This window comes from Macrosteles quadrilineatus, unplaced genomic scaffold (assembly GCF_028750875.1).
Source record: "Macrosteles quadrilineatus isolate MER2022 unplaced genomic scaffold, UCM_ALF_1.0 Scaffold_4__1_contigs__length_99947679, whole genome shotgun sequence".
Taxonomy (NCBI): Eukaryota; Metazoa; Arthropoda; class Insecta; order Hemiptera; family Cicadellidae; genus Macrosteles; species Macrosteles quadrilineatus.
The window spans coordinates 44,247,036-44,269,035 of NW_026542597.1; the positions used below are offsets into that span (position 1 = coordinate 44,247,036).

The 22,000-nt window shown below is 36.7% G+C and overlaps 1 protein-coding gene across 2 annotated transcripts; it reads right to left on the reverse strand.

Annotated features, from left to right (window-relative positions):
• Positions 1-1,394: 1,394 nt before the first annotated feature.
• LOC128992087 (protein unc-45 homolog B) lies at positions 1,395-21,239 on the reverse strand. Of its 2 annotated transcripts, XM_054415493.1 has the most exons (7): positions 21,128-21,239; positions 17,163-17,275; positions 9,819-10,001; positions 4,195-4,342; positions 3,290-3,507; positions 2,324-2,633; positions 1,395-2,153 (listed from the first exon to the last, which is right to left on the reverse strand). In XM_054415493.1, the coding sequence occupies exons 1-7, from the start codon at positions 21,135-21,137 to the stop codon at positions 1,990-1,992; spliced, it is 1,146 nt and encodes a 381-aa protein (XP_054271468.1). In that variant the 5' UTR covers positions 21,138-21,239; the 3' UTR covers positions 1,395-1,989. The 2 variants fall into 2 exon arrangements, with proteins under 2 accessions (XP_054271468.1, XP_054271467.1); XM_054415492.1 differs by lacking the exons at positions 1,395-2,153; positions 2,324-2,633; positions 3,290-3,507; ... (1 more) ...; positions 17,163-17,275; positions 21,128-21,239 and adding an exon at positions 5,158-8,240 and having other exon boundaries at positions 4,222-4,342.
• Positions 21,240-22,000: the final 761 nt, after the last annotated feature.

The window sequence follows — 22,000 nt, forward strand, 5'->3', positions numbered from 1 at the left end:
TACCATAGACAAATCCTGCATCAGTCCAAAGGTTTTGGCGTTACATGACTACATCCTTTGGCTAATCTGACGATGTTTTCTAAATATCAGCATTCATCGGAACTCAATATTGCGTCTATTGAAGGTTTGTTTGTGATGACACGAATGAATGCTACAGAACAATGCAGCTTAGTAAATTCATTAAGGGTGGCAGTAGCCATGTTAGCACCTCTTCTTTTATTTCCATGATACGATTTTGTTGGCATTATGTATGAATCGTAAAGAAAAGAATATCTTCCTACTTTAACGTTCTATATTAGTCGGACAATACGAAAATTACTGATCTTTGCCATATGTATACCACTGATTTGAATTTTGAAGTATAAGATGGCGTGAATAAAGTTTGATCCTGCACCGGTAGTAGCTGAGACCATATCACCACACGGATATACAATAAGATCTCCAAATACTTAGGCCTAATCTTGGTTGTCAGGTTTCATTTGACGTAGGGTAAGCGTTTTTATCATTGCTGTATACTCTGCCAACACATAGCTATTTCATCGCAAACAACGACACGGACGTTTTGAAACAAAATCTGAAAATTTAATTTAATTCATTTCCCCCTGTAGTTAATTAAAATATTGTATATTCAATCTTAGTGCTGAGTGAAATGTTTGGCCATTAATATTAGAAGCAGCAAAATCAGTGAATACGAGAACACTGCTGTCGCCATAGGTTGATTCCATTGTATTTGCAAACTATACTGACTTTTTTGTCTACAGCCATAACAATGTTTAGTTTGCAAGATAAAACTAATGGAACACTTACTAATCAACTAATTTACCCTGATAACAGTTTGTTACAATCGTTCCTTTAAGTCGACAGCTGATCTTATGCCTTTGTTTTTGTGTCAAATACTGCTTCCATGAGGATTACATTGAAATTTTGAGAGCCTGTGGGGCAGATTCCTTTGAGAATTTTTTAAATTTATAGATGTTAGCACTCACCAATATGGTCTTTATCGCCATGCAAAATTTGAAAAAGATTGCTTCAGCCGTCTAGGAGGAGTTTGTGTATTACGAAATGCATAAGAGTCAACGTATAAGAGCTTTGCTCGCTCCGCTCAATAATCTTTGTCATATGTAGGAGCTGTTTATTAAGTCAATATCCCATTAGATCATGCTACACAGACTACGTTTTTAGTAACTGACTACTTTTGATCGAATGGGACTTTTGACCTAAAGAAACAGCGAATATATTATTTTTGATCTAATGTCACAATATAAGTTATTTCAACTAATAGGAATTTGACTTAATGAAATGGATCCGTATTAACTATAAAATCAAGTTTTGGTTTTATAGGATTCACGAGACAAATAAAGTGCAACACATTTCAACAGGTTTTTATATTGTTAGTATATTATAATAATATGGCAAACACAATACTGTATGTACAAAAATTGTTTTGACAATATCCACACTCCTATTAGGTACAAAAAAATATTCAATTACGTTTTTTAAATATTTACAATACTTAAAATAAAATCTTTAATAAAGTAGTTTATTTTACAAACTTGCGATTCATAACATAAACTACTTATTTTAACAAACACTTTTAGTTAATTTTTAAATAAATATAAAACAAATAATACTTTTAAAATGTGTATCGTTACTTAAACAAAATAAGCACACCAGATAATTTTTAACAAGGCAATCGATAAAAGATAAATAATTCATTTAAAGCACACCAGATCAATAGATTACAAATAAGTCGATTTAGCAATATTGATTGCGTTTTAGTAAAGGAAGAAATGTGTTTATCCAGTCATTATTGTACACATTGACGTTAAAAATGTCATCAATAAATTATGTCTGGTCACATACCAAGTCAAGAATAAAATGCTCACAGAAAACTGAGTTGTAAAAGGAAATTTTAATTTATTGAAAGTTTAAAAAAAATCAATTTTGATCACACAAAATCAACTGATTGTCATTCAACAACATGCAACATTAGCTAGCAGCTTGATGCGTTGGAACAGGAACTTGAGTTGGATTCTGCACAACTCCTGCTAGCAGAATGGCATCCGACGCAGAATGGACAAGGAAAAACAGGAACGGACGATTGAAAACCACCTTGTTTGTATCTCGCTTAAACCTTCCCGATGACCTTATATCTGAAAAAATAAATATTAAAAATAAACAAGTGCTTATGACCTCAGCCTTCTGGATAGAATCCCACGCCCCCACTACTAACAGTACTTTATGAAAGTACAAGAAGTTTTAGTTAGTAATGTTCATACATATCACATCACAAAAGTAATTTAAAAAAACTTTTGTAACTTACCTAACTCAGTGGAAATAGACCCAACGGAGTTCACGGCGACAAAGGACGTGGAGAAGTATGCGTTCTGTTTGATAGAGCGGACGTTGACATGGGGGTCTGTGAACAGCTGCCTCACACCCAGCTGGCGAATGAATGGGCCGAGGTCAAGATCGCTGGTCAGGATTGCCAACTGAGGCAGAGTCACCTCTGTCTCTTGCTGCGGTAGAGCCTTTATCATCTGGAGAAGTTTCTCCTTGGCCAGAGACTTCAGCACTTGGTCTATACCGTCGTCTGCGTCAGGCAGCAGTAGGATCAGGTGGACTCTGCGAGACTAAAAGATAGAGTTTTGGTTCATTTAGATATTCTATAGACATATATATTGTTATATTGTGTTGATCTGACTAAAATTGCAAAAAATAAGTTCATTTAAGTACCATAGCCTATAGGTACAGAAGAAACCCTCAGATCCGAAATCCCAGTAAATTTTAACAGGGTTTGGTGAAAATTTAGTTGCAATCATCATGCACCATGCAAAACTAGCAATAATAAAAATTGCTTTCATTTCTGGACTCAACTTTGTAACAATTATGGCAAAGCAAACAAAGAAACACGAACGAATGGTAGCTACTAGCAAAGAACTGTGTAAGGTATGTACTACTGTGTCACTAAACTAGACTGACAGTTTACATTTAGTTGTCTCAATACTGTCAAAAAGGAAGGGTGGATAAATGATTTGTGTAGGTTTTATAGCAAAATATCTCGGATAAAAATCCCACTAGGAAATAAAGTCACCAATCCATGCTGCACCCTTCAAATGTGCACAGTTATGAACTATAACCACTGTAGGTACTGTATGACAAATTATACAGTTAGAATTGACGACCTGATTAAAGGCAAGTACTACATTCACTCAGCTACCAGCTACGTTTATGCTCACAACTGCTTTACGCTGTAAACAGCTTTAGATAACAAGTTTACAAATGCTACCTCGAGCGGAAGTTGAACAGCCAGGCAATTCAGTCGGTTCAGTCTACCTCGCCGGAACACGCCGACCTGAGGAACCATTGGAACCTGCACTGTTGCGCCGGACAAGAGAGTGAACGGCGCAGCTGCCTCATGGCTCAAGTACGTGTAGACAGCGAGACGTTGGTAGTCCTTCCAATGGCTCATCACGCCTGAGTCACTCTGAAGCGACAACACCCGCTCTGTCACAAACAGCACTTGAAAATACCTGTCCTACTGAGGCATGTTTTTTTGGTTAAGCTTCTATGGTTTTAAATGTATCAGTTCATTTTCAAACAGAATACCAAGTAAAAATCATCTTCATTTTCCTGGGGTTTTGTAATTAAAGCTTCTGAAAATTTTAGTTTTTTTTTCAGGATAACAGTTAAACCCTGGTTTTATCTAGGCTATTGTTAACCTTTTATTAGTATCATTAATCGATAGTCCAATGACATATACCATATTGGTCCTGAATCGACTCCCGTTCAAGATCGAAACAGCAACCTTAAAATCAGGCCCTAACCAACATCCCAATTACCACATCAAAAAATCCTGTTAAATTTCATTAAAAAAAACCTGTTTCATTCCAAATGAATTTTGTAAAAAAATTGCCCAATATTGTTATTGACGTTTCATTTATAAATAGCTCTTTAATCCTTGCTATAATAACATGGGATAGTAATCAAATTAATTGGGATTGTATTTGATCTAATAAGCAGTGAAAAAAAGAAAACCAGAGGTCAGAGCCTAAAATCCCATTTCATACCATATCCTGTTTTAATCCTAATCCCGTTTTCGGGAAAAACTCCTAAGTATGGAAACAATGATTTCGATTCCGAGGTGAACACTATGGTAGTACTTTATAGTTCTGCTAGAATATTTTCACTAACCTGTTGTATTTAATGGTGTTGTGCTCACTGAAACATTTGCCCGGTAAGAATCTGTTAATACGTCGAAATACTGGCTAGAAAGGTCATGTGCTGTGAGCATTGTAATTTTGTTGTAGGTACCTGCAGCTTCTTCTTCTTGCAATGCCCTCTGTCATGGAAACACAAAATTGTTTATAAATGATGCATTGGTCACTGCAATGTTTCATTTTGATATAGGTACGATACTATTAGGCTACCCATATTCCAGATTGGCCCAATTACTTTTAACTGACCAATTTTTGTATAGCAACCTATGGCTTGTCAAAGAGAACAAAACCAAAAACCTATATAAAAAAGCTGATACAGACCTTTCAGTTAATTTTTTTCATTACGCTACCCGTAACCTATAGTCTGTTTGATGGAACCTGTCTCCTGACTCCGTCTACCTGGGGACTGACCAATGGTTTAAGCCCGGTTAGGGGTTTATGAGAACCAGGAGACAGGTTCCATCACAGACTATAGTTCACTAGGCCTATAACAGTAATAAACTTCAAACAAAGAACCTTTGGCTTTTTAGGGTTACTTAGGCCTAATCTGAATCAGCCGATTGAATTATAATAATTTGGAAAAAATAATTACACAGATCTGATTGTGATTTAGAACATGCTCAACAAGTTCAGTAAGTTGTATCATTTATTATTCTGAATTACATAATAGCCTTTGTTCAAATTTTGATTAGCCTAGCCTGAATCATAAAAATGCATGTCTCATATGCGATTACATGATGAATGAAATTTATGTAGCCTACTGTTAGGAGTGACAAATAGGTATACTGTTACACTTCACAAAGAAATTTTACAGCAAACCTAACTTTATTTTCAATTTACACACTTTGTCATCATGGTTGGTGGTATTTATCTGGCGATTTTAGTCAGACTTATAGCCTACAATATTTAGACCATTAAGAAGATCTAGGCTACTTACATCTTGAACTGGTGTGCAGATTTTTAGAACTTAATCCTCCTCCTCAGATAAAACTTCTTCCTCTTCCCCAGGCTTTTTGATAATTTTCCATTCTTCTGCTGCTTTGAGACATTCTTCAGCAATGGATTTAATTTTCTCTTTTCCCTCTTCATTTATGATAGATAAGGCCATCAAAAGTTCCATTAAGTTTGTTGACATCACTTTTTCAGCCAATTCTTTAGAAGACTTTATGATATTCAACATTATGACGATACCTCGATGCTGCATTTCAAATTTGGGGTTTGCAAGAAGTTCCTGAAAGTTTTCTAGCCACGAACCAACTTCAAACAGTTTCTTACAACACTTTTTACTCACAGATGTCAACATGGCCAAAGCACCCGCAGCAGCTTCGGCTGTGTCTTCGTCTTCCTCTCCGCAGAGTAACAGCAAAAATTTGGCCCTGTCATTTTTGCCTTCATACATCTTTATAATGTCTGGAGACAACATCAGGTTAGTCATACATTGTGTCGCTGCTCTTCTCAACATGAGATGTTCTTCAAACATGTAGCCTTCTATCCTCGTTACACCTCCTTCTTTGATTATTCTTTTCCGTACAGTTTCACTTACTCCGGCTAAATTACATAAAGCCATGAGAGACTCAAAACTCTCAAGGGCAGTACATTCAGGATGAAGAAGCATCACAAGAGGGCGAATTATTTCAACACATCTTTGACCAGGGAAAGCGACCTCAGGATTGATGGTGATACCAATCCTCGCTAAAGCTTGGGCTGCATTTTTCTTGCCTTTATCGGTTCCTTCAAGTGCCATTGAAAAAAGCACTTTTGCGCCTCCTTGCTGAACAACTATACCTCGAAGGTCTCTTTCTGCACATATTGCATTAAATACACGACAAATAAGTTCTTTGCTATTATCACTTTCTGTTTTGGACAGAACTACAAGGGCACTTATTATTCCTTCCTTAGCCAAAACCGCACAACGCTTTGAAACAAAGTCAGGATCATCCAGTTCATGATCTTCTGGAATGTGATGTTTTGCAAACTTTGCTAATTCAATCATTTCAGGAATAACTTCTTGTTTCTCATATGCGTTACACAGATTCACCAATGTAGTGACTGTAGGATACACACAAGCTTGATTTCCTGATTTTGCCAACTCTACCATGGCATGAAGGGCTTTTTTGTCATCGATGAGCTTTTCTTTGACATCCGCATCTAATGTGAGATACGATAAACCTTCAATTGCCCATCTACGCATGTCAGCATCTTTGGAAGGGCTTATCAAGAATCGTCTACAAGCTTCGGCAAGTTTTGTTGTTGAACCATCTGCAAATGGCCTTATTGACGCATCTGTACCTCCCATACTTCCCAGCTTACATAAACCCACCAAAGCCCTCACACGAATTGAGTCGTCTTTGGACTGATACAGTTTCTTGAGAATATCTGCACCCTGAGAAATAATTGTTTTTATCTTATCTTTTTTTGATGCAGCAGCAATTATACATTCACAAGCTACTTTTTGTTGAAGCTTTTCCTCAGAATTGGCCATAACCAGTATCATTTCAAGCATTCCATCTCTAGCCACAATAGTATTGCCAATATCTAATGGTCCAAGTAATAAGCAAGTTAAAGCAACAACAACTCTAACCTTTGATTCAATTTCAGGAGTGATAAGTTTACTTTTAATGTAGTCATTGACAGCTTCAAGATATCTTTCACGTGCCTTGTCATAGTACATGTTTTCGTATATCCGTGCTAAGCAAACTGCTGTAATGGTACGGGTGGATTCTGTTATTTCCATTGCTGATTCATACTTGTATTCCTGAAGTTCACTTCCTACTTCCAACAACCTTTGGAGACCTTTAATTTCAATCAATGTTTCAGCCCAGTCGATGCCTTTGTAATGAACATTGCGCATAATTAGTTGTATGATAGCATCCCTACCTAATCCCGTCATTGTTCTACTTGTTGTAGCGTATATCAGACATGTCAACAATGTATCAATCTCTTTCTTATTTTCTTCACACAACTGTTGGTCTGGTTTTGAATCTGGTTTGTTGTCTAGTCCACTTAGAGAGTTTAAAATAGTCTGCAAACAATACTGAGATGCATTTACTTGTTCCTCTTTGGAGCAATTTAATATATCGAGAAACCAAGGTATTCCTAACTCAACTAAAACTTTCTTGGTCCTTTGTAATGATCCTCTACAAAGCTCGCCTACAATTCTGACACCACTGAGGAAAATGTCATTGTTCTTTTCCACTTTGAGAAGGCTTCCTATCTTTTGAATAACACCAGCATCAACAAGAGCTGATGACCCTGCAGAGTCTCGGGACAATACTAAGATGTTATTCATTGCAGATTCTCGCTTGTCTTTAGTCTGTTGAAAGTCAAATGCTATCTCGAACATGGAGGCTATTTTATTATTTGTCTGAGCATTGATTCGTAATTTTTCTTGGACAATTTCATGAAGTCGAGCAAGCACAGGTTGAATTGCTTTGTTTGTTGGGTCAACTGTATGAACTTGTCTGGCATCCCGATACGCTTCTTCTGGTCGGTTAAGGTTCTCTAATGCCTGGCACCTACGAAAGAGAGTCTTAGGGTCGTTTGGAACTATCTCAAGTGACTTATCACAATCTTTAAGCGCTTTCGCAAAATCTTCCTGCTTAAGATACACAGCTGCCCTATTTTTAAATAGAATAGCTTTTTCAGGGGTTTCATCTTTTGATAACTTGATTGCTTTGGAGTAACAACTTAGAGCATGTGCTAAATTACCTTCCTTAAAAGAAGCGTTGCCTTCTTCTTTCAATTTCAAAGGATCTTCACTGTTGCTCTCCTTAGTCATCTCGACGATTGCAATGTAGCCTATATATAAGTAAATGTAACCTTATTTTACACAGCAACTCTTCCAAACACTAACCGCACCTTTAATAAACTAATTCTGAGAAACTCCACCGTAAACTTATAAAGTGCGAGTCCAGAACTCTCTACAACAAACTATTTTGAAACTTGGCACCATTCTTTATCTGAAACTCCAAAATAGGCAAGAATGTTCAAGAGGCTTATGTTTTGACATCGGCCAGAGAGAGAGAGAGAAACCTAGAATCAGAAACAGCAGAAGAAAGAAGAAACTGGGACAGACGATAAAACATATGTTTTCGTTTTCGCCCGTACGTTCAGTCCACTGTTCTCAGTCACTCTCCTCAGGATTGCCAACAGCGAAAGTTGAAACGTCATACCCTCTGTTGTTCGAATAGTAACTATACATTTTTCATATTAAGTTTATTTTCCCCATAATTTGTATTTTGATACTAACAATTTGGTAACTGGACATATTTAGTAACTAGCCTGGAAGATGTATGGCTCTAGAGAGTGGGAATTTGAGTCATACACTTTTACCACTAGCCTTATTCAAAGGAAATTAGTTTGGTTCTTCTTTGTTGGCTCTATCACGGCCGCCTTTAACTCCGCTCTATAAAGCCAACAACATATAAAATCTTGGATTGGAAGATAAATAATCAATGGCCTTATCCTCAGTATATTTCATACGAAATAAAACAAAGAGCACGAATTTAATATAAGGGGCCGACACACAATACTTAACGCTTTTATCGTCAATTTAAAAGTCCCCATTCCCATTCTATTCTCTTGTAACGCTTCATAACGCAAGCTTAAAACCCCCTGCCCCTTGTAACGTAACGATGTCATATATATTTTCTAAAACAAGGTTGTGGGGTTTGAAATTTAAATGCAATTTTCTCCTGAGATACATTTTTTTAAATTGGTTTTGAATTACTTAATACCTAAGCACAATGTCTAAACGGATTAACGTTAGCAATAATATCCCCGCCACAGCAAACCTGCAGACTGAGTGAATTTCCATTTGCCTGAATAGATTTCAAATTAAATTAAATTTAATTTCAGTTTAACGAGTACTTATGTTTGCTGCTACAGGGAGGCTAATAAGTGTTTTTTTTTTAAATATTAGTAGTTTAGTATAAAATAAATAAATTTCCCAAGTTTGATCAAATTATTTATACAAACAAGCCAACTACAACATTCTACAATATTCTCCATAAGAATCATATAAGAATTTTTAGTTTGAAATTTTTTGAATTTTGTCCGTAATCAATAACCGTGAAAAAACAATTTTGTATACTAAACTGCTTGTTTTTTAAGCTCTTTGAAATAGTCTAGAGAGAAATTGAAAAATTCTGTGTTTTGAGGGTCAAAAATCAGAAAACCAATTATAACCCTATGAAACCCCCCGTAAAACCCTGTTCCCATGGTCTGATCATTCTGGTTCGCGAACTCATTCAAGTTTATCCCATACTACACCTTAAAACCAAATTTCATCAAAATCGGCCAAACTCATGTTATTGCGTTCACGTACGTATATAGATTTGAACGAATAGTGTTTTTGTCCTCTAGGAACATCAAAATCAAAATGTATATCGGTCCCGGCTCCAGGTATTTTACTGTGCCACCTACGGTATGGCTACTTTTCTATAGGAAAATTCGCTAAAATGTAATTTTTAAAAATTAGCAATTAATTGTTCTGAACACGTCTCATGTTTTTTAAGTGTCTGTACTATGGCACTTCTGAACATACTTAAAATTATTTTAACGGTACAAAATTCAGATTTATCTTTACTACATACATACCTCACACTCTATCAGGATGTTCCTGAACCCTGTCCTGAGCAGCTGCTTGTCCTCAGGTCTGATCCTTAGAACTCTCCGCGCCTCCTCGGCCGCCTTCGTATCCAGAGTCTCCATGATCATCGCAAGACTTGCCGACAATCCGAAGGGCGCAAACACCAGATTTTCCCTTCCGGGGAATAACGCCTGTCAACACAATAATAAAAAAAAACTAGTTATCTAACGGGAATTGCTTCCAACAATGTGTTTCACAAATTGAACAAAAAAAAAATAGCCTCGAGGAGCGAGCTGGTCTAGTCTTTAGAGCTTGGGACTTCGGAATCCAAGGTCCCAGGTTCAAATCTACCGATAACCAATGGATTTTATTCCATGACCCTCTAGGACTAGCCTGAAGTAATGTGTAAAACAGTTCCGGGATAGTACCTAGCGTCCTAGGATGCGAAGGTGGGACACAAAAAATACAGGGGTACACCAGACGTTGTACGTTTGATAGTTTGTTTTATTGTTTTGTACTTTTATATCTACATCCTTAAGGGGGATTCTCTGTAACGTCCCTTTTTCAGCCGTTAGTTAAATCGATTTGTATGATTGATGGTGTTATTGAACATTTTATGATTTAGTGGAGTGACGAATGTAACTAAAGAGGTAATTATTTTTCTTTAGGGCTTTGGCAAAGGTGGCCGTGCCTCGGCACCCCTTCCGTTTTCAGATTTTACTCACAATATACAAAGATTCAGTGATGCTAATTAACTTTCTTTATAACGGGTTGATTTAAATGTGAACTAGTGGCGTGTAAGGACCAAAGTCCCTAAAAATTTCAAATGTAAAACAAATTATTCTAATATTTATTTTATCAATGTGATTTATCAATGTGTCAAGATAGATATCCCTGTATACCACATCCTTTGAGTGGAAACCATCTTTTTTGCCTTTTTTTTGTTATTAGTTTTCAATAATTTAATCCTTCCAGAGTTTTAAATCTGCTAAAGGCAACACATGTAATTTTTTGTGAGTAAATACTGTTTAATGCTCAAATACTGCTGCATACTGTTAAAAAAACTAATAATTATCGATTGATTTCTAAATACTTTGTCATTGGTAAGGGTTCCGTTTCCCAGGAACAAAACTTGACTTTTATAAGTTATCGGTGGATTCGACTGATTGATTTGAAACCAGAGGACAGAGTGTTATAATAAAGCAAAGAGAAAAGCTACATAATTGTTTAAACGTTAACTAAACTCATAGAATAAAGGAGTAATGTTTTTCCTTTAATCTATGCTAAAACATTACGATTTCTGAGCATTTGACGTAGTTACTAAACTGCAACAGAAGGTAATAAATACAGTAAGGAAAGGAAGGTGATTATCGATAAATGAGTGTTAACTATCGTTGACATGCTTGGTTACTTAAATGAGTTAGTTCGATATAAACAATACGGGTGGATTTAGTTCGTCTTATATAGTACCGGTACGTAGTTGGTAGACATACTGGAATAAAACACGAATCCAGATAACCTTTTACACAGCTTCCTGTTCCCTGATTCACACTGAAGGTGTCGAAACAATGAATTAATTACGTAAAAACAAGGCAAAAGAATATATATATATATTAATATATATATATATATAAACTAGCGGTTAAATAAGTAGCAGAACCCAAATTAAAAAACTACGGTAATTTTCAGTTAAAATCTGTTAGGTATAAGTTGTATTAATTAATGAGTTATTTATTCTTTATGCTCTTATTATTTTCTTCACACAAATAGATAGACCCGTGAATATTACAGAACTACTTAAAGCTACGTAACCACTGGATTAATGGGGAAAAAGTACAAAATCTATATAATTAATACGCTACATGAAACTTTGTCGGTTGAACTCCTCCGCCATTTCTAAAGATTTTATCCATTGATGTCTCATTGGAAAGAGCGTACCGCGTAGATTTGCAAACCATAATTGTTGAACATTTTTGATAACATAATTGATAGCATAATAGATTGAAGCACATAATTGTTTACATTTTGATCAACTATATAATTTAACTAGCAGAGTACCCGTCCTTCGTACGGGGTTGGCATATAAGTATAAAATGCTTATAGCAGTTATGAGTGAGGACATGGTTTAAGAAATTTCGGTTCTTTTTGAAGTTCGTTCGCTACGCTCACTCACCTTTAGGTTGGAGCTCGTTCGCTGCGCTCACTTTCCTTCAGGTTAGCTCGTTCGCTACGCTCACTCACCTTTTGGTTGCAAATTAGCTGTTGTCATAAATGTAAAAGAAATAATGCTAGTGCTGCACCCTGTTGGTAATCCTTGTAACTTTAATGATATTGAAAATCATAGAACAGAACCAACTTGTTTAATTGAAACAGCTGTTAAGATTCATTAATTCCATTTCTCATAAGGTTAACATGGGAACCTTTGCTCCAGAGCCACTGGGGCGGAGCCCGGAAGGATTTTTGGGATAAAAATATGCCTATATGTTAATCGGGAATATGAGCTATCATCATGCCGAATTTCAGCCCGATCCGACCAGTAGTTTTCGCGTTTACTTTTCCCATACACACAGACACCACCTCTTTTTTATAATAGTACTAGCAGAGTACCCGTCCTTCGTACGGGGTTGGAATATAAGTATAAAATTCTTATTGCAATTATACTCAAGCTTTGCCCCGTTTAACTTCTTAATTTTCAAGATGATCTCGTTTGCATGGCTCAATCACGGTTGAAGTTCGTTCGCTACGCTCACTCACCTTTAGGTTGGAGCTCGTTCGCTGCGCTCACTTTCCTTCAGGTTAGCTCGTTCGCTACGCTCACTTGCCTTCAGGTTACCTCGTTCGCTACGCTCACTCGCCTCCAGGTTGAAGTTCGTTCGCTACGCTCACTCACCTTTTGGTTGCAAATTAGCTGTTGTCATAAATGTAAAAGAAATAATAGTGCTAGTGCTGCACCCTGTTGGTAATCCTTGTAACTTTAATGCTATTGAACATCACAGAACAGAACCAACTTGTTTAATTAAAACAGCTGTTAAGATTCAATAATTTCATTTCTCATAAGGTTAACATGGGAACCTTTGCTCCAGAGCCACTGGGGCGGAGCCCGAAAGGATTTTTGGGATAAAAATATGCCTATATGTTAATCGGGAATGTGAGCTATCATCATGCCGAATTTCAGCCCGATCCGACCAGTAGTTTTCGCGTTTACTTTTCCCATACATACAGCAACCACCTCTTTTTTATAATAGTACTAGCAGAGTACCCGTCCTTCGTACGGGGTTGGCATATAAGTATCAAATGCTTATAGCAGTTATGAGTGAGGACATGGTTTAAGAAATTTCGGTTCTTTTTGAAGTTCGTTCGCTACGCTCACTCACCTTTAGGTTGGAGCTCGTTCGCTGCGCTCACTTTCCTTCAGGTTAGCTCGTTCGCTACGCTCACTTGCCTTCAGGTTACCTCGTTCGCTACGCTCACTCGCCTCCAGGTTGAAGTTCGTTCGCTACGCTCACTCACCTTTTGGTTGCAAATTAGCTGTTGTCATAAATGTAAAAGAAATAATGCTAGTGCTGCACCCTGTTGGTAATCCTTGTAACTTTAATGCTATTGAAAATCATAGAACAGAACCAACTTGTTTAATTGAAACAGCTGTTAAGATTCATTAATTCCATTTCTCATAAGGTTAACATGGGAACCTTTGCTCCAGAGCCACTGGGGCGGAGCCCGGAAGGATTTTTGGGATAAAAATATGCCTATATGTTAATCGGGAATATGAGCTATCATCATGCCGAATTTCAGCCCGATCCGACCAGTAGTTTTCGCGTTTACTTTTCCCATACACACAGACACCACCTCTTTTTTATAATAGTATAGATAGATTGCTGTTATTTATTTTTCAATTCAATGAAACGCATTGAGTACATTTATTTACTACTGTATTTGAGTTTGTGTAAACATAACCCCCAAGACGGATCGTGTTAGTATGGTTGTATTTTTAATTTGTGTATTTATCGCTGTTTTGTGTCGCTATGACAGATCCGATTAGTATGACTGTAACTTAAATTTGTGAATTTATCGTTGTTTTGTGTAGCTATAATTTGTTTATTTGTTGTTTTTTTCTTTTGCCTCCGACGCTACGACAACAAAACATAGACAGGAGGCGTAATCGCGATAACGACCGCAGCTACAGAACAGTGCAACGTAATAGGCTCAACTATTAGGTTAAAAATGCGCCCACTACCCCAAAACAACTTTTCGTTCTCAATTGGCCCTCTATCAATGACCTGTGTTGCCTGTACAGCGAGGCATTTTGAGAAGGAGAAACCGGCCGGAATGCTTTAGGTTTATCAATAACGAAGATAAACATGGTCTGAGTTACACACCGGTAATCTTTGAGTTGACTCTTTTAAATTCATTGTAAATATGACTGTTATTCGTTTTGAAATAACTCCTGTAATACTTTGCAATTGCTCGAATTCGAGCAACAAGTACACTAGTGTAAAAAAAAAACAAGTAAACAAATCTCATTTTGATCTGGCAGTTAAAGTTTACGAAATTTAAATGTTAACATTCGAAAAGCTATTTGGCTTCAAAATAAGTAACAAGCAAAGGCCGAGCTCACCAGCTCATGTAACAGTAGATCATTACGCAACAATCATCGACCCTGTGTGGTTAAACGGATATAATCGGTCGATGGCTTTGTCCCGCTTACTTGAGTTACAACACTGCAAATTAAATTTCTCAAAATCCTATACTACGGGTACAAAATTAAAAGTTGTATGTAAAAAAAAACATTCTCAATTTGTATGAATCATTTTTAGAGAGATATCCTGTCCTGGTCCTTATAATTTAGCAAGTTAAAAGCTTTCGATCTGGCTACGCGATCTAAATATTGTTCTGTCTGATCACTACAGAAAAGCGGTATTATATTTGCCACTAATACATCCAAAATAATTAGAATTTGATGATGAATGATTGTAATATTTAGTGAAAAATATTATATATAACAATGATTAAACAATTTAGAGTGTACGACACAGTCAGCCTAGGGTGATTCTGACTACTACCATCCGCAGCATACGATAGGGCACATGGATATAGCCTTTATAGCTCTGAGACTATTCTCCCTATTGGTTATTTTAAAAGTTTTAGTGGGTAAGAGAAAAGTAGGGAAGGGAGATAGAAGGTGTGCGAAACAGCAAGCTATAATGTTAGGCTAGAAATTATACATCAGTGGAATTTTTATATTAGCTTAAATAGTTAAAAATATCAATATGCCAATGTTATTGCCCCTGATTACTTTATCGACTACCACCCCACGAGTATTTCTGGGTGGTTGCTGGATTTATTGGGTAAAACCACAGAAAACGTACTACTATAACCGTAGCACGTTTTCTGTGGTAAAACGCAAGCTGAGGTCAGGTACCTGCTTCCTAGAAACCTACCCTCCACAACAAACAATAGAAAGCAGCGTTGGCAGAGTGTCCGTTTGTCAAAAATTTAAAATTTCCCCCAATTTGATACAATGATACATCGGATCTATATAAAGTTTCGATTTTATAGCTAAGCCTGCTTATATTCCTAACACTTATTATTATCCTATATTACTCCACAGTTTGTAAAATATTTACTACTACTATCACAAAAATATACTTATACATTAATGAATTATTCCCAAGCACTCATTTTTTGTTTGTTCTACGGGAACTGCAATTACATTAGAACGAGGCCATGGCCAATACAAGGTTAGAAAAAGCGGACAGGAAATGTCAATTCGAAAAGACATAAACAATATAAAAATACATTTCGATCCTCTATTGGCAATGGCCTTGGATTGGCACTTATATTGGATATGCATCATGAATCAGGGACGACGCCTTGCTTTGCATATGCATAACAAGAGGACACGGTCTTATGGCGGGGCTCAGTTTTACACCACAAGCACAGGCAATTAAATGAGTATGTACTCTTTAATCCAGTTTTTGGACTAAAGCAAACTATTGATGACTTTTAATATAGCCAAAAGGGTGATAGATTCGGAAGCACAGTTAAGCAAAATTGTGAATTAGCAATGGGCAAATGCAGGAATTCAAGATTTGATTTTTCGAGCCGTACAGCTGTTTACAATTGTCCAAATACTAACAAAAACAGATATGCATTTCCTCTTGACTCACAGGCAAAAAGTCCAAAAAAGCACACCATGCAAAAATAAATAAATATGCGATGGATGAGACCTTATTGGGCGAAATACCAGCTTGGATGACATGTCATGGCTGGATAAGTGATTTAAACGCTGCAAAAATCAATCATAGATTTTATAATGCACAGGGTTGAAATCCCCAAATCAACAGGTGTTTTTTTATAATTTACTCACTTATAAAACTTAATTGTAACTGAATTGTATGCACAATTATAAGTGAATAAGCTATGATTGGCGTACCTGAACTTAGTGTTCACGCCTTTTTTACCATACTAACTTCTGTATACATGCAGTAAGCAACTGGTTTCCGTACTCTAGACAGGAAAGTCGTAATTTACGGCAAGGGACCGCTAAAGTAAGCTGGAGTACGGTAAAATCAGCTGGAAAACGGTAAAGTCAGCTGGAGTCCGTCAAATTTACTAAGCACCCTAACACGCAAAAAGTTTTTGAAAAATGCATAATATGAGTTTCCTCAGGCTCTTAAGGGAGCTACACAATAAGGCACATCGCAGTTTCTCAAATAAATGTTTGAAAAGGCTTCACACGTTACTTATTACAGTATTAGCAAAACGGGAGTGCCGATGGAGACCAGGTCAAGTCCCTTCAAACGCACGCACCCCCACAGGTCTCCATCGGCACTCCCGTTTTGCTAACACTATGAAACGGTTGATAGTGATTCTGTTGAAATAGTGAAGTGTGTATAAAGCCGTGATTTTAATGTATGTAGGTTGGGGGTTATTACCATTGTTTGTATTATCCGTATGCGACTCATCTCCGGGACTCTCACGGGAACCTAATGCTCGTACAGTAAACAACAACTTTGCGACCTCGTATCGTAACATATTTTTGTAGTTATGATATATTGTATATATGTCCCTTTAATACATAGTCAATGCTATGGATGCTATGCTCAAGGCGGACGCATTTTTAAGCGATTGCTCCAAACATTAGAGCTTGTCAGCCCAATGAATTGTCAACCAACTCAATCAATCAACTTCTAAAAATGATTTTGATTTAGCATAGCAATCAATCCTAATCTGTTGATTGCACATTTGAATTGAGTACAATTCGTTCTGTTTAGTTTCACGCATTTTAATTGCTACAGTGGTGTGTGGTATGATTAGGAATGTAGTGGTTCTAAACTTTGAAACTTGTTTACCTGGAACATCTTAGGCACAAAGCTGTTGCTAAACGCCGCCGCCAGAGGCACTCCTTCCGTGTCCAAAGTGGCGGACATGGTCTGAGAGGCCAGGGCGACCAACACGAGCAGCCCTGCAAAAATACAGTAGTAAAATTCTTTGATACTATATAATATGGACAGTTTGTATTTTTTATATTTTCTGATTTATATCTTCACTAAACGACTGTCGTGAGATTTACGTTGTTCACCCCTCACTCATCTCCATTCATATTTGACTTAAAATACCTACATTCGTATGGTCGCCATTTCAGAATAAAGTATAAAGTGTAAAGTAACTGCAAAGCAAAGAGCAATATTGTATTAATTTAATTTTCCTTAAATAAAATATATCAAAATTTAAGCTTGTGGTACACCGACTGCCAGATTCTGAATTATTTCATATAACCAGCTTAAATTGTTGCTAAATAAGAGCGAGTTTTAGACAAAGGGGTAGAAAGTGTTTCACAATCTGTTGTGTGCGAACGTGTCTGAGTTTCTTCTCAAGCGATGGGAGCTCCGTTGAGAAACAATCGCTATTTTCGTTAAGCAACAATTAATTTGCCTAATTGACGACCAAGAGTACCTACATTTTCACCCATGCAACCTCACCGACCTTCGCATTGAGTGGACTTTTGATGATCTTCAAATGGGCGAGGGAATGAATTATTGGTCTGATTATGTTTAACTTACTATTAGGTAAGTATTTGACGTATTGATTGATTGTTGATATCATTTTCGGACTCAAGCATTTACCAGTAATTTAGCGCGAGCTTCACAGGGGAATGTGTGAACAAGGAAATTAAATTCAGTTCTTTACAGGATATTATACAAACGAAAACACAGTTAGTCATAGTGTTGACACCACCATTCATTAATCATTTTATATTATACTGTACTATGTTCCGCATTCAGTGTTTGAAACACGCCAACAAAGTACATTAAACCTAGTTCTTCCTTTTGTAACCTTTATCGTGACACTTATCAATCAACAATCAATAAAGTGTTTACTTCCAAAATGCTTCACCTTCGATCTTTGGTCTGAGACAATACAGCCGTAATTAAAATAGCAAAATGGGAATCGATTTATCAATCCTGGACGCAAACCAGTTTATCGTCGTGAAACGTTTAAGCTAATTTGGTTCTGTAATTTTTGCTGAATGGAAAGATTGACAGAAAGTCATTTTGTTGAAGTTAAAGTATAGATTTGTCAATAAACTGAGCAGCTTTCTGAGCGACTTTTAAACTTAATCTGAATTTTGAATCAAATATACGACTGAAGAGTCAAGTCACAGAAGGTTACAGTTTTACTTTACCTATTGCACTGGACATTGGACAACTAAATACTATACCGATCTGACACATGTGCTGAAATAATAGGCTAAATAACTGTCTGTCTGGAACTAACTGTTTCATCCGTAAGATTGAGTAAGTCATCAGAGATTCAAACTGGAAATCCCTGTACATCTGAACTCTCTACACAGCAAGTGCATGTCAATGTCAGTAACATGCAAGTAACATGCTTCTACTGTAATAGCCAATAGTTATGTTCTCTACCACAGTTCTATATTCAATCTTTGCATCAAAATTGTTCGTTAATTATGTCAATAATAGTGTTATTTTACATTGATTCGGATAAGCATTAAGCTGACGTTAGAACTATATAGTCATGATAAGATCTACATTCATAATGAAAATTGGAAATATTATGTGTTTATATTTGATTGGAAGACCTTATTTATGTCATTGAATTGAGGGCGAACACCACGACCAGTAAAATATTAACAACAATTAACTATTTAAAATGTAAAAAGACTTCAATGCCTTTCTCAATAGTACAAATTGCATTAAATACGATTTTGGAGCTTACAGTACAGTCTAAAAGGTGCATCCAAGAAAAAAGTCTTTTGTGTGTTTTTTTCTAATCATACTACTCGTCCAAATTAATATTTTCGGTTTATTGATCTATATAATTAATACGCTACATGAAACTTTGTCGGTTGAACTCCTCCGCCATTTCTTAACCGATTTTATCCATTGACGTCTCATTGGAAAGAGCGTATCGCGTAGATTTGCAAACTGGTCTTACATTTTTGAAAAAAAGTCCCTTGGGCTCTGCCCCAGTGGTTTTGAAAGTTCCCATGTTATCCTTATGAAAAACATAATTGTTTACATTTTGATCAGCTGTAAATTGCTGTTATTTATTTTTCAATTCAATAAAACGCATTGCGTACGTTTATTTACTATTTGAGTTTGTGTAAACATAACCCCCAAGACGGATCGTGTTAGTATGGTTGTATCTTAAATTTTTGTGTATTTATCGTTGTTTTGTGTCGCTATGACGGATCGTGTTAGCATGATTGTAACTTAAATTTGTGCATTTAGCGTTCTTTTGTGTAGCTATAATTTGTTAATCTGTTGTTTTTTTTCTTTTAAATGCCTCCGACGTGTCGACAGCGAAACATAGACAGGAGGCGTAATCGTGATAACGACCGCAGCTACAGAACAGTGACACGAAATAGGCTCAACTATTAGGTTAAAAATGCGCCCTAACACTACCCCAAAACAACTTTTCGTTCTCAATTGGCCCTCTATCAATGACCTGTGTTGCCTGTACAGTGAGGCATTTTGAGAAGGAGAAAACCGGCCGGAATGCTTTAGGTTTATCATTAACGAAGATAGACATGGTATGAGTTACACACCGGTAATCTTTGAGTTGACTCTTTTAAATTCATTGTAAATATGAATTATTACTGTTATTCGTTTTGAAATAATTCCTGTAGTACTTTGCAATTGCTCGAATTCGAGCAACATGTACTCTAGTTTAAATTAAATTATAAACGAGACAAGAATTAAAACGTTCATCAACACATGTATGAGTAAACAGGTTAGGAATAGTTCAAAGTGTTAAGTCGTCTATTGTTTAACAGCGATTACATTCTTGGTCAGATGTGTATAGAGGCCCACGCGTCCGGAAATAGCTTATTGGTCAATAACTTATTTGCCAATTGGTATGCTGGAACTTCCTTAACTTCTGCAAAATAATATAGGCTTAATCAAATTTAAAAATATAAATTACGAAATCATTACAGATTATTGGCAATTTAGTAAATACAGTAGAGTGTTACGGTATAAAAAGTATATAGGTAATATTAAATAGCTGTGTTAAATACCTCATCTACTTAACCACACATAGGCTCCTTAACCACTGGTAAACATTTCTGTGTGTGAAATTTGTTGACGCAGAATTCAATGTTTGTTTTACTACAACTTGTAATAGACATGCACAAGCATAATCAAGAGTTTAGCCGAATACATTGTTTCATATAAATAACAAAAATTAAACACGAGAAAAGGTGAACGAAACGAATGCAGAGCATTCAAGTATAAGGCAGTTCGTTTAGAAGATAATTACAAGTACAGTAAAAGATATCCTCCAGTTGTCAAAATTATAAAAAGACTTTCAATGGTAATTTCAAAGGTGTTTTAGTTTGATCAACTTTGATTGTTTGGGGAAGTCTAAAATGTACAAATCAGCTGATTTACTAGAACGTAATCTTAGCGGTTTTTGTTCTTCCTCGCACCCCTCACCACAACCACAAAGAACAATTAGTTATTTCCTGTGACGAATGTAAAAAAATGTCTTTTTTATCTGAATTGAAAACACGTGAGATTTTACCCAAACATTTTCATGGATTTAAGGTAGGAACATATACTTCGAGAACAACCTATATAGACAACTTTGAATACACTTTAAGTAATCCGTAAAAATCTCTAGGGAAGCCATAGAGAAAATCTTACTCAAAACATCTATCGCACGAATTAATTACCCCTCTACCGCACAAATCTGAAGAATATAATCAGCTGATTCGTCTGCATTGAACATCAACGAGATGAGAAAGGCCGTGGGACGACACAGAGTAAGCAACAATGTAAGTGAAAGTTACCTGGTAACATGTCTTCGTCTGGGCAGCTAGGCACCCTTGGCAGCGGTAACACAGATACTGAGCAGCGAGAGTGTTCTTTGTAGGTCAGTCAGTCGACCGGTTACATTACGTTACAGGTGGCGCCGACCGAACTCCTATGACGTGACATTGTGAGGTAACTTGGCAAGGACGGTGGTGCATACTCGGTTGGCGACCACTGTAGCGGGGTTGGGGAAGGTTGTGGAGGTGACGGAGGTGCAGTGGTACAGGAATATGATAGCGGCTTCCACATAAGACCGGGATAGGTTTTTGAAAAATTGTGTTTTCAGTTTGCAATGTTTTCCATCTACTTACGAAGTTAAAGTTGACTAGGCTTGTTAGTGAACCATTTGCTTTAAGTGTATCACGCTCTTTTCCATAGTATCAGTTACAGTCTCCTACTCTGGGCCCTGGGGCCATGCACTAACATGTCAAGATGTTCTTAAATTACAGAAAAATTCAGTTCGCTTACTTACTTTCAGCTTTTTCAGTAAACGATTAGTTAAATGGAACCCTCTATTTCTCATCACCATCTACAGACAATACATTTTCATATCACCTGCTGTGCTGTTGTTTGCATTTTGTTCCCAGCCATCATGGTGCAAGACAGCACTCCAACTTAAACAGACATATCCTCTACAGGATGTCTTTCCCAATTCTTGCAGATTTACAACCAAAATAACAATAACAAACCAGGAAAAGAAAAAAAGAAACAGCCTTTTGGACTTGCCTAAATAAGTTGAAAAGACAAGCCTTATACAGCCTCCAAGAATAGTTAAATGAAAAATCATAGTGATCGACCGGTACGGCATCCTCATCCACCACACCCCCTCCTTGTAGATCTATACAAAGATA